Source organism: Chaetodon auriga, chromosome 7 (genome assembly GCF_051107435.1).
Source record: "Chaetodon auriga isolate fChaAug3 chromosome 7, fChaAug3.hap1, whole genome shotgun sequence".
NCBI lineage: Eukaryota > Metazoa > Chordata > Actinopteri > Chaetodontiformes > Chaetodontidae > Chaetodon > Chaetodon auriga.
In genome coordinates, this window is record NC_135080.1 from 11,884,826 (window position 1) to 11,897,893 (window position 13,068).

At 43.2% G+C, this 13,068-nt stretch overlaps 3 protein-coding genes across 3 annotated transcripts in view; 2 read left to right on the plus strand and 1 right to left on the minus strand.

The window, feature by feature from the left end:
* Window positions 1-2,448: 2,448 nt before the first annotated feature.
* Window positions 2,449-4,763, plus strand: LOC143323414 (zona pellucida-like domain-containing protein 1). Its single transcript, XM_076735249.1, has 10 exons — window positions 2,449-2,542; window positions 2,692-2,918; window positions 3,094-3,284; window positions 3,381-3,453; window positions 3,546-3,643; window positions 3,780-3,863; window positions 3,963-4,134; window positions 4,278-4,377; window positions 4,470-4,493; window positions 4,606-4,763. Exons 1-10 carry the CDS (start codon window positions 2,449-2,451, stop codon window positions 4,761-4,763), a joined length of 1,221 nt encoding a protein of 406 aa, XP_076591364.1.
* Window positions 4,764-6,034: 1,271 nt separating this feature from the next.
* LOC143323416 (uncharacterized) lies at window positions 6,035-7,419 on the minus strand. The gene is made up of 4 exons (XM_076735251.1): window positions 7,364-7,419; window positions 7,194-7,252; window positions 7,022-7,115; window positions 6,035-6,878 (listed from the first exon to the last, which is right to left on the minus strand). Exons 1-4 carry the CDS (start codon window positions 7,417-7,419, stop codon window positions 6,035-6,037), a joined length of 1,053 nt encoding a protein of 350 aa, XP_076591366.1.
* A 1,841-nt stretch (window positions 7,420-9,260) lies between these two features.
* Window positions 9,261-13,068, plus strand: part of LOC143323418 (uncharacterized) — a 28,388-nt gene continuing 24,580 nt past the window's right edge. Inside the window, exons 1-8 of the mRNA XM_076735254.1 lie at window positions 9,261-9,384; window positions 9,748-9,971; window positions 11,023-11,184; window positions 11,702-11,875; window positions 12,152-12,272; window positions 12,358-12,450; window positions 12,579-12,789; window positions 12,882-13,044. Of these exons, the coding sequence (XP_076591369.1) occupies window positions 9,261-9,384; window positions 9,748-9,971; window positions 11,023-11,184; window positions 11,702-11,875; window positions 12,152-12,272; window positions 12,358-12,450; window positions 12,579-12,789; window positions 12,882-13,044 (1,272 nt within the window). The remainder of the gene's footprint in view (window positions 9,385-9,747; window positions 9,972-11,022; window positions 11,185-11,701; window positions 11,876-12,151; window positions 12,273-12,357; window positions 12,451-12,578; window positions 12,790-12,881; window positions 13,045-13,068) is intronic.

The following is a 13,068-nucleotide window of genomic DNA, read 5'->3' on the forward strand; positions in this document are numbered from 1 at the left end:
GATACTCTACTTTAAACTACAGAGGGAAAACACATATAAACACTTATAAATACAACACATTACTTCAGTGGTTCCCATTTTTTAAAAAACAACTTCTCACCACTTCTGATAATTCAGCGTGTTGTTGTGGCTTCTTTCCTTGTTTGAAGTTGTTCCACCAATGAGACACATGGTTTCATTTATATAACTGTTCAAATGATCCAGTTCCACATCATGTATTCTCAGCAGCAGCAATTTAAGTGCCAGCAATATTTTACATGGTTTTAAGAAAATAACAGCATTATGTCACAAGAGGAAATGCTTTCAGCTGTGCAGCCACACAAGTAAACATGGGACACTTTTTCTTGTGGGCAGAGTAGAAAAAATGAAGGGTTGCAGCTATTTTTAAACATATTTCAGTTAGTTGTCTATGTGAAATACTATATTCACACCCTGAGGGGTCATTAGCTCCACTAATTATCTGCTTTACTGTACATGCCCACAGAGTACAGTACTGTCCCCTCATAAGCTTCCCAGTGTATCCTCTTTCTTCCAAAGCCATCGTCTTCGTGTCTTGCCCTGGGACTTGTTGTCATTGTTTTTCTAATGTGATTGGATGTCAGAAACCATTGTCACTGTCGGTGAAAAGAACCAGTAAAGATGTACACTACTCATGATCGCAGCACACTGTCATTATAATCCTGGCAGCTTTCTAAATTTAGCCTCCCTATAAGATAATGGTTGGTGTGTGGTTAATTTGTATCCTGTTCTATCAATGTTGTCCTATTATGCTTTAAAATTTCTATGTTATTTCCAAATCAGTGCAGTTCTCTTATGGTCTCCATCCCATGACAACTGGCGCTCTTTTCAGCTTTGTGACGATGCTTCTTTTTGGAGTTTTTAAATGATCTATTTAGCTTAAGTGAAGTAGGAACATTTTCACACCCTGTAAATGAACAGCAATGACAAAATGCTCTTTAAAAAACATGCACATGCTATAAACTATGTGCTATTAGCTGTTTTCATGATTATTTCATGTATTTGGAGCCAGAGGGATTAAAGGAAAATGAAATGGAGAACATGATTAGAGTGCTGAAGAGTGGCCAGTGAGTAAAATGCAGCCACGAATTGAAGAGCTTGTGAAAGAGTGACGCATCTGTGGATAGTGTAACAAATGTCTTCACTTGGGCAAAAACACTGTCGCTCTTTTTCATTCTATATTTCTGAGGAACAATGGGGCTTCTCAGTTGCACTGTACCGGTTGTGGCCTATAGCTACTGCATACAGAAGCTGCAATGCAAGACTTTGGAGACAATAGAGGAGAGGTTTGACATCCAAGGGAAATTAACAAAGGTTGGTCCTGGTTGGCTGAGTGCCTCATAGCTTGTGGCAAACATGATTACCTTTCAGGCATTCAAGGTGTTTCATTCTCAACATGTGAATCCTTCATTCAAGACTCTACACAATGATGTTTTTATCATGGAAAATGTACATATGTCTTTTGAGATTTGCTTGTAATGCACTTCAGTTATTAATCAAAAGGTTATCAATACATTATGATCAAAATTATGCAAGACCATTAGCAAGAGCCTGCAGGTGTTTGGTAAAATTCCCTGAATTTGGTGCAAAGTATATGCTATATGGATGAAATGTGCTTGTGGCCAATTATTATGTAATTAGTTTTGAAGTGCAGTTCTTTCCCTGATACACAACAAATTTGCTTATCAATAAATATGTACCTAACATCCCAGTTGAAACCTCTTCTGCCTTCAGTGATCATGTTTGATAGAGGGAAACCTGAAACAGCAGCTGCAGTTAACCTAAGGGATCTGTGTCAAATCCCACTGACACATTAATCTGCTGGATTAAGATCTGACAGTGAACCCTGCCAGGAGCTCTGCTGTCTGACTGAGAAGTCACGGTAGAAACACAGAGAAAGTGAGTGAGTGTGTGTGTGTGTGTGTGTGTGTGTGTGTGTGTGTGTGTGTGTGTGTGTATGGGGTCTATAATTAGTGGAAGGGAGGGCTTGACAGTCACACCTCTGTGGTTTTAGGTGTCTTGAGGATGTCAAACACTATAAAAGCCACACTGTGACTACCCCCTGTGACACCTGCTCAGGTACCAGCTAAGGTAAGACCCTCCACAGACTGTCACAACAGATTGTCTGATTTTAAATTGCATTAACGAGGAATTACGGAAAAACTGAAACACTGTTAGTTTTTGCTCTGCAAAATAAAATTTACACCATAATTTGACACTGAAAATTATGGCCACCTTCATGTTTTTTTTCTAAATAATCACTAGCATCTTTGTGCATGGGGTCTGACTCAGTTGAAAATGTTATTTTGGAGCTGTGTTGCTGTTTTTTTTTTTTTTAAGTTATTTCTGATACTATTGTTTGATGTTGTTATTTTTTTTCTCCATCTAAATGCAGCAGCGATCAGCCTGACCGAGCCTCCTCCAGACAGCATGACTCTGTGCCTTTGTCTCCCTCTGCTGGTTGTGCTGCTGCATCCAGCTCTATGTCTCTACAACTGCTCGTCTGAGTATGAGAGGACCCCAGGTGGGTTAACTTTTAGCCAGTTTATTTTTTTTATCCCCCCTTAATAATACAGACATTTCCTCATCTCCGTCTTTCCAGCAGCATCTTGATCCTTATACTAATTTCCCTCAAAGCACTATAAATCAACTTGGTTTTGTCTTGTTTCACAGACAGTTCGGACCTGACAGTTGACTGTGGCACCAGCGTGATCACCCTGGAGATCAACCTGTGCACCGCTCAGTGGGCAGGCTTCAACATCACAGACCTGGCTCTGAACGGGAACCACAACACCACGGAGTGCCTGGGCTCTGTCGACACCAGTGTGGACCCTCCAGTCATCCGTTTCCAGCTTCCTGTCAACCACAGTCAGGATAACCCCTGCCGCCAGTCTCTGCAGGTCAGGAGCTGTCTTGTAGAAGATGTTGAATGATGTTGAATCACCTGGGAGGTAGTCACATCGGATGAGTAGTCCCAGTGGTTTTCTGCAACAGAGATTTAGAGGAACATTTAGGATCATGTGGTGATACAGACGAGGGTTATGTAATGATTGCGTTTTCTGTTGTCTTGTTCAGATTGTGGATGAGGCCCCGGACCCCACAGGTCCCTTCAGCAGTTTCTCAAGCATCCAGTCAGTCATCATCACTGGGTATATAGACACACCCAGATCTGACCAGGGGGTCATCAGCTACTCCACAGACCTCTACTATCACTTCTCCTGCCGCTACCCGCTGGAGTACCTGATGAACAACACACAGATTGTAGCGTGAGTGTCTGTCTTTTTACTGCGTGAATTCATCCTAATGCACTTTGTCCAAGGCAGAACATGACGCTGACATACTCTTGTCCGTGATTTTTCCAGCTCCTCAGTTTCTGTGGCGACCAGCGATAGTAATGGCACCTTCATTGATACGCTGAGAATGGGTGTTTTTAATGTAAGTGCACGTTTGGATTCAGCTGCCTTAGACACACTGTCGTGCTTCTCTCTTAGCTCATTGTACTCTGATATGATGTGTTCTCTCTCCAGGACACCGACTACGGCTATCCATTAGTGGTACCGTCAACGGGTCTTGAATTGCGAACCAGGATCTATGTGGAGGTCATGGCTGTTAACCTCACGGGAAAGTAAGCAAAGCCCATTTCGATGAGTGGAAGTGAATTGATTTACCTGAAAGCAAACAGTAAAAATATTATATGGAAAATGAGAACAGTGTATTCTTGTGGCAAACGGGAACTCATTGGCCCATTGTCCTGTTTTCAGTTTCTACGTACTGCTGGATCACTGCTTCAGTACTCCCACCGTTTATAACATATCGCACAGCGAGCAGCACGACTTCTTCATCGGGTATGGAGGCACACATCATTAATAGAGCTTCATGCATAGGAGAAGTAAAATAATCACCACATCACCTTTTAACATGTAAACTTAACACTTCTCCACTAGCTGTGAAGTGGACCAAAGGACATCTGTGACAAGCAATGGCCTCTCCAAGATTGCCCAGTTTAATTTCGAGGCCTTCCGCTTTGTTCAGCACCGTGACCAGGAGAAGTCCAGCATCTATCTGCACTGCATACTGAGACTCTGTGAGCCCAGCAAGTGTCAAGAGCTGCTGACTGTAAGCTGAGAAGTCAAGAACAAATGACTCTGCTTTAAAGACATCAGAAAAAGGAGCTGATGGAAATAGAAACAAATACTCAGTGTTTCACACCATATAACACATATCAAACTGAACCTAAATGGGTATTTGTTGTCTTTCAGGCCTGTAATAGCAGAAGAAAAAGATCAGCGACTCCTTTTGGAAAAGAAAGCACCAATTCTGCCACTCTGTCAGTTGGACCGCTTTACATGGCCAAAGAAGGTGAGACCCAGTAAACAAACACCACTTCAGTGAACCGTGATTAAAAAGTTTTCCACTGACTCTCTTCACTGTCTTATCTCCTCCCACTAAAGACAGGCCATATTCAGCTGCCTACAGTGAGTACACTTTAATCACATTCATCATTCTAAAAATACCTCTCAATATCTAGGAAGATTTAACGACAACCCAAAAAAGTAATCTCCATTAATCTCCCCGTGCGTGCATCAGGTAATGACGCGGCACCGGAGAGGGATGATGTGAATGTGACGGGCCTGGTGGTGGGGGTGGTGTTTGGCTCGGCCGCTGCTGTCATGCTGGTTCTGGGTGGCTGGTTCGTCCTGAAGAAGTTTTACTGGGCGGGAGGATTACCTCATGCCTTTGACTGACAGATCTACCGACCATTTTGCTGTGTTTAGTGTGAGATCCCAAAATCTGATAACCTTGTGAAGCGAATACGCTGATATGTTATATAACTTTTTCTGTCTGTACTGCATCTGCGTTCAGCAGTCATTTATTGGTTATGAAGGAACAGCTCAACTTGAACTACAGATAAAAAAAAAAAGCAGGATTAACTATGGAAGCAATTTTTATATTTTTATTTTCTTAGAAATTTCCTTTGCTTTCCTGAACGCAGACAGTCTCATTACTTTGCACCAGTTTTTTAGATATTTTGTACAGAATCTCCATTCAGTTGCTTAAAATAGTTAAAATATATTTTTGAGCATATTAGAATCTGCAGTATATTAGTCAGTCCTTTGTCGTTATGTTTTGTACGGATTAAAAATGGAGTTTGATATCAGGTTAGTGTCAGTGGTTGACATTACACAACCCAAAGATCACAACAGATCATTTGCATTACCAACAACTTTATTCTCCAAAAGCAGAATCTTTTTACATGGTTCACTAAATACAAACAGAATGAAACATCAATCTAAACCAGACATTATTTAATATTTACAGTCAGATCTGGCAACCCTGCCATTTTTCTTGGGATTCCCCTGTATTTTACCTTTGACAGAGGCATAACTGCCTATTTGATGTGTTTGCTAAATTCCTCTCTGGAGAGTTTGTGCAAGTTTCTCACCAAATTAGAGGAGGCTTACCAGTACGTCGGTCGAAGTCATGCTTTTTGCATGCATTTTATTGTAACGCACGGAGGGAGAGGCTACAAAAGGCAGGATGACAAATCTATGAAGCATAAGTGCACCTAAGAGGCACAGAAACATGCTCCACCTCTGACTGTGTTTATTCTGTCTCTACCATGTATTTTCATAGTCTTCCTCTCCTGCCAGTTGTGTTAATGATGTGTACATATCCTTCAAGTAATACATAAATAAACTAAGTGCTGAATTTCTATGCCCTTTTGTGTGTCATTTATATAATACAGTGATGTTGACAGCATTTCACTTTCAACCAGGTATCTGACTGACCAAAGATCATGGTGATTTTAGGATTCACTGTGCAAGTCCTTGTCTAAATGTAAGGGGTATGTGGACTGTGATAAGGGTGGTGGGATGGCTCAAATCCTAATGTTGACAGGTGTGATTTTACAGGCTACTTGTACAATGGCAAACAACAAACCAAATGCATAGAAAAGGATATAAGAATCACAATACTGTGAGCACAGAGGCAGTTAATTAATATTTTGTTTCCTCTGTCACTGTACTGAGTGCAGAATGTCCTGGATCAGAGCAGAGAGTTTAACTGTGAAGTCCTCCTGCAAAGAGCCTCCTGGCTGTATGAACGAAGAAGAAGGAGGATACATGCTGGAGGCTCCCTGCACCTCCAGCTCCTGAAACAGCCTCTCCATTTGAGCCTGAAACACTTGGCTCTGCTGGGCTGCATTTTGGCAGAACCGCTCCACACTGGTTGTCAGTTCAGCCTTATGAGGCTGTGCAGTTTCTAGCACAGCAGCAAGGTCTGCTTTGAGAGCCCGTACTCTGTTCTGTGCCTCCGACCTCAGTGAATTCACTTCGTGTCCCAGCCTAGAGCTAATTTCCTGCCAGAACTCTGACTTGGCTGCCTCTTCCTCGCTACCACTGATCTCTTTCAGATGTTCGATCACCCCGATGGTTTTGGTATGGAAGTTGCTGACGATGTCGGCCACCGTGGAGCTGCTGTGCTCCAGGGTCTGGCTCATCCAGTGGAAGGCTTCCTGGTAGAGAGCTGGACTGGCGTCCACTTGGGCTTCTGCTGTCTCCGGGCCCTGCAGATAGAGGCTCAGCTGGCCACACAGTTCTTGGGTGTTGCTGCTGAGAGAGCTCTGGAGCTGCTGAGTGAGGGGAGCCAAGCGCTCTCTCATGCTGGCCAGGGTAGAGCTGAGGTGGGCTGGAGATGGGGACAACCTCTCCCGCAGCTCGGTCAGCTCTTGGTGCAGACGGGCACGCAGACGCTCTGACTCCATGTTGAGTTTGCGTTGCAGTTCTTCAGCTACAGGGTTTTTGCTGCGATTATCTTGGTTGTAAAGGCTACTGCTGTCTATGTGGCTCTTGTAAATTGTCCTGAGCAAAGAGAGACAACAGCGCTCCATTAGAAAGTGTTTTGATATTCATTCTCTCTAAATATTTCACCTTGACTTGAGTGTATGAATGCAGATCTATTTAAGGGCTTTAACTTGTTTGCAGTAGTTAGTTCAGTCACTTACTCCTCATCCTTTATGAGTTCTGTCTTATCATCAGCCTGATTGGCTATTGAATCAGTCCAGGTGGCCTCCCTGCTGTCACGGTGGAGTGGGTATGCTATACAGAGAGAAACAATAGGTGAAAAAAAGAAACAAAATGCAGGGTGTTAAGGAGCATTTCAGGAGTAGTGTATACCTGAAGTTGTCAAGAATGACAGGGCGAAGATCACGACTTTTAGATGCATGTTCATCTTTCTGTGGAGGGACAGATGAGAGAAATAAGAATTTCACATTAGAATGAACAAATGACTGAATACTGAGAGCATTTCTCAGTCTAGGACAAGACAAGAAGATCAATATGCAAACAAGTGGCCGGTCTTTACCTGAGGATCAGGGTACTGCAGAGTGACTTCCCCTCTCATCGGACTTATAAAGCTCCTTGTTATCAGAGCGGCAGCCCAAACTCTGCCTGTGTCAACAGTCAACACGTGGAGGGTCACACTGATGACAGAACAGAACACACACACACACACACACACACACACACACACACACACACACACACAGACAAGCAGAGTGAGCGTTCATTGTTGAACCTTCATAAAACTTATCAGCATTCTTGGTTGGTTTACAGAAATTATGTCACGTCAATAAGGAAGCGTCACTTTGAGACAGAGTGTCAAAGCCTAACTTTGCAACACTTTTGCACTTTTAATCCCAATTAAAAAAGTGAAAATGAGGTAGAAGTTTATTGGACCAGCTCGTAGAGCCTTGAATATGAAGGCTTATTTTGGATTCTTGACAATCAACAGTTTACACATGACTGTTTGTGCTGCAAGTAGGACAAAACAGCCCGAGCAAACACTGCTGATCATGCTAAATTCTGTTTTCTGTGTTCTTTTTGTCAACAAAACCAGACAGAAGCCGACGTACAAGTCAACTTGAAGCGCTTTGTCGAGTCTGCATGCTCATTTACAATGTGTGACGTGTCTGCATTGTTGATAAAATGACTTCATGTTTGATGATCTCCTGTTTATGGTCTTGTTAAGTACTCGTGTATTTGTGAATGCGATGTGGAGGGTTTTTGCACCAGTGACATGGACATGTGGGTGAAAGTTGAATCCTGTTCGGTTAGGTAAGTTACGAGACGTCACTGGAGGATCATAGTCCATGGCTACCATGATGAAATATGTAGGTTATTCCATGTATTCAAAGTCCAACATTTATTTCAATACAACAACAGTATGCAAAGGTGAGTTGGTTAGTGTACATAAAAACAGCACTGCTGAACAACATTAACTCACTGTATGTACTCACAGAAGGCCTTGTTACACACATACATGAACACGAATGCACATGTAAACATAAGAATATTATAAGCTCACAGTGGCTCATAATGTTTTAAATATCTTGGTTGGCCTGAGTCTACTGTGTCATTTAAACATGGAGCACAGGTTTACAATCTCACCTTGTGTATTGTACAGAGACGTAGACTCAAATAAATCAACATGTTTGTAACAGATTACGTGCATAACGAATGCATACAGCTTGCAAATGAAGCTGTGTTGCTGTGTGTTGATGTCAGCCGTGGGCCACACAGACCTCGTATAATAGCCTTATTTTGCTGCACAAGATCGCAAGCCAATATCACCAAGTGAATACAAATTAACAACATCAATAATTCATTATATGTTTTTTCACATTGGTTTAGTTAGTGAAGCTGAAAGTTGCAGCCGGCTTGCATAAAGCTGCGTGATGGACGCACATGGTGCTCTGTAGACCCGTCTAAAGCAAAGCTGTGTTGATGTACATCGGGAGCCAAATCTTTAATCAGTTTCATGGTAGGACTGAGAGGAACAAATGCAGTAATATGACCCGACAGCACCAGGCAGCTGTACTCTCTGTTTTCACTGCTGATTTTCCACCAGTAACCGCTCCCTCCACTGTCACTGTCACCTTACCTCACGGGCCTCATCAATCATTCAGCAGCCCATCGAAAGTTATGCAGACTAACTAGCTCACCACTTATCTCACAGCTCTGTCTACCCACAGAAAGATCAGGTCATGTGTGCAGAACAATATAAGACAGGAGAGGTTTATCAAAGGAGTGAGGCTGCTACAGTATCTTAGTAACTACTCTCTTGGCTATGATCAAAACAAGGCAGGCAACCAAGAGACTATTTACAGATCCTGGATGAAGAATTAAAACTCCTCCCTGAGTCTGTGCACGCGTTCTTCATTTCGGCAGGTGGACATATTAACCATGCGAAGGACATGCACATGCAAGAGTTTTAAGTGTGCATTGGGGCTGAGTGCTGTGCTCCTTACTCTGGTTCATGGAAACAACTTCAGTCAACAGTTCCAGGAGGGGCCACCCTGCCGGCCAGGTAGGCTGTCGTGACTGCAAACAATGATCTTTTAATAACACGACAAAAAATAAACTGCCGTTTCATCCATCAGATCAACAACATATAACATTTTTTTTTTGCATGTTAAGCCACATGTTGTTAATTTGTGAGCTGCACAAATACTTTCACAAACTCTATGTTTCCTCTGCTTTCATCAGTGCAGAGGTTCTTTACCTCCTACTAACAGCCATATGAAGTCCTTTATGCCATCAGCTGTTGGATTTTTGCTGTGAATATTCTGAATCAGCGACAGTCTCCTGTTGCACAGTATAAAATGAGCCTGCATCATTAAAAAACAATATATAAAAGTGCATGTCAGAACATAAAATGTTTTCCTAACAGGTTTCTACTGTCCTTTGGGGAGCCTCGCTCCAGTCCCCTGTCCTAAGGGAACATATGGGCCAACTGCTGGTGCTGTGTCCATAGACAGCTGTCTGAGGTGTCCTCCTCACCACTACTGTCCTAGACCAGGTCTGCCTGCCTCCCTGCCCTGTGGCCCTGTGGCTCAGCAGCCTCTGTCTGGTCAGGACTCCTGCGTCTGCCTGGGAGAGGGACAAAGCTTCCAGGTGACACTGCCTTTTTCCATGATAGAGCTATCAACCCAGTCATTTCTGCAGCATGTGTGTTCCCTCTGACGTGTTCATGTGACCGTGTAATCCTTGATTTCATATCAACACCACCACCTCCCACTTCTTTTGTCCTGTGAGCTTCTTCTTTATTTTATGAAGCCAAAGGTGAACTCTAATTTCCATGAATTTTTTTGTATCCTGGGATACATTGCACACACCAATATGAGAGAAGCTTCCTCACTGTCGCTCCGAAACTTTAGACTGAACAATCTGTAGCTTCAAGCTGAAAGTGTTCTATATCAAGTTCCCTCACAGTGGGATCTTGTTTCCTACTTTGCTTCTGCTTGCAAAGGAGTTGAGCCTTCCACTCATCAGCTGATGAGGTGAATGAGATTTTCTTCTCTGACTGTGTATGAATGAATGAGTGAATGAATGAAGGAAGGAAAGAGGAAGGGAAGAAAGGAAGGAAAGAAAACAGATGAAGGAATCATTGAAGGATGGAAAAAAGATGAAGAAATCAATGAAAGAAGGAGAGAAGGAAGGACACAGGGCAGGACAACCAGGTGAAAGAAGGAAGGAAGGATAGAAGGAAGACAGATGGAGAAATCAATGAAATAAGGAAGGATGGAAAAACACATGATGAAATGTAGGAAAGGATAATGGAAGGAAGGATGAATGAAAGAAAAAACGTGAAGTTAACGAATAAAGGAAAGAACGAAGGATAGAGGAGGTAGGGAAACAGGTGAAGAAAACAATGAAGGAAAGAAGGAAGGAGAAAGGAAGGAAGGAGGGAAGGAAGGAAAAATCAGACGAAGGAATCATATAAAGGAAACAAGGAAGCAAAAACAGATGAAGGAGCCAATGAAGATAGAAGGAAGGAAAGAGGGAGAGATGGAGGGAAAACCAAGTGAAGGAATCAGTAAAGGAAAGAAGGAAGGACAAGCAATGGAAATCAATGCAGGAGAGAGATTTAGCACATTAGGTAACAATGTGACCATGAAGTGAACCACATACATCTGCATAATGTTTGAACTGCCTTTTCTTGCAGCCCAGTGACGGGCAGTGCCGCTGTACCATCAGCTACCAGCCTTCCAACAACGGATATGCGTGTGCACACAAGCTGTACGATGTCTGCAGAGACGGAAAAACACGTACACAGTATGGAGACTGTCTGGACAGATATCACTGGTTTCTTCACTGTAGTCAGCAGGTTAGACCTTGTACAACCATGTCACACACAGATGCACTCACTAAAGCAGAGCAAAGGTCACTGGCATGTGTTTCCATAGGACGCAGATCTGAATTTTGCTTGACTTCCACACAGACACAAGATATGTCGTAAACTGTGATCTGTTTATGAAACTGACAAAACATGCTCTGCTATCACAGACGAGGCTGATGAGTACAACCTAGATGTCTTTGCCCTTTCCTCCACGAACCTGACAATAGTTTATCTGGTACAGACTTGTATTAGTCTCATTTAATCTTTAACCACAACCTGCTTCATCTGACTGCTGGTTAGCGGGCCCTTTACTCTTCTTCCCCATGCAGTGTTTATTTTTGTCGCTGTCCTCTGAAACAGTCTTTGGTACAAATGACCTTACACCTACTTAATCACTCAAACTGAGCACAAGTAAAAAAATGAATATATGCTTGGTTTCAAAAAGGATTGGAGTTGAGTGGCAAAGCCTTTATCTTATCTGAGTTTTGGTTTGTTTTTCCTGCAGGTGTGTCAATCTGCGGAGGACTACAGGGGCTTCGATGGAGAGCTGGGTCTGTGCGTTTGCAGAGAGCCTCCTGGAAGAGCTGCGTGTGAAGGCCTATGCAGGAGAAGGTCAGCTACTGAGCTGAAGCTCCAGTGCCAGTCTGGCGGAGGAATGGTGTGGAGCTACGACAATCAGGTGATCAAAGGCAGCTGCAGATTTACATAAAAGCATCCATGCCTTAACATTAGCATGCTTTCTGCTATTTAAACCCACTGTAAACCCCTGTGATAGCCATACCCATGCATACAGTATTCCCATTTAAAGTGTCTGAATAGTTTGAGCCACACGACTTGGTCAGACAATACATGCAAAGCCTTCACACAATGCACCATCCACCTGAAAGTGCAAGACAAGCATCTCTTGTGTTGCAGTGACCTATTAATGGCAAACACTGCCATTGTATGTGTGCAGGTGTCAGACATCTCAGACAGCGCGCTGGAGACGGTTTTTAAACGGTGGGACTCCCAGGGGACTCTTCTTTGCAACAGCCACCTCAACTCCTCGCATCCTGTCCACATTGTTCAGACAGCAGGTGGAGAGACATCATACAAAGTGACTTTCTGTGTGAGTGTGTGTGTCTCTCTCTCATCGTGGCCTCTCTCATTGTCTGACTGCAGAGGCAGGCTTCCTCGGCCTCCTCAGCGGCCTCCCAAAGGAACTCCTGCAACTGTTTCCTGCCACCACACAGCGGGACACTCAGAGCTCAGCTGGTGCGTCACAACATCTTTTGATCATTAAAACACACTGATGAACGCACGATCCATCTTATATTATGCATTACCTCAATAATGAAGGCCCTGTGCTGTTTTCTTTTTTTTCTTTTTTTCTTTTTTTTTAGAAAGCGATTCTGATGTTCTGAGGGAGGTTGAAAATATCACTAATGTGAGTCAAGAAATGAACTCCAGCAGCAGGAGGGGAAACAAGGGACACACGAAGGAAGAAGTGAGAGAAATGGGTGTAATTGGTGTTCTGAACCCCATAGCGTGTCTCCATTTGGGCGACATTATGCTGTTCACTGTCGACACACGTCACTATCCTCAGTACGATCTGTAAGTCAGATGCTAGGTGTGTTTTTAGTGCTTTCAATCTGTGTCTTGACTTGCTTTATGTTTGTCTTTAATCCTAACTTCATGTCTTTCAGTGACAACTTGTACAACACAAACAGCGACTTCGACTGGGGTGCGTTCAGACAACTAAAAGAAGAGCTGACTCTGTCTTGGACTCCTCCCAGCTTATTTTCGGTGGTCTTTAGCCAGCCTGGAGTATATGTTTTCACACTGAGCAGCCATCAGCACAGACACTTGGTAGCTACATTCAACTGTGTGCAA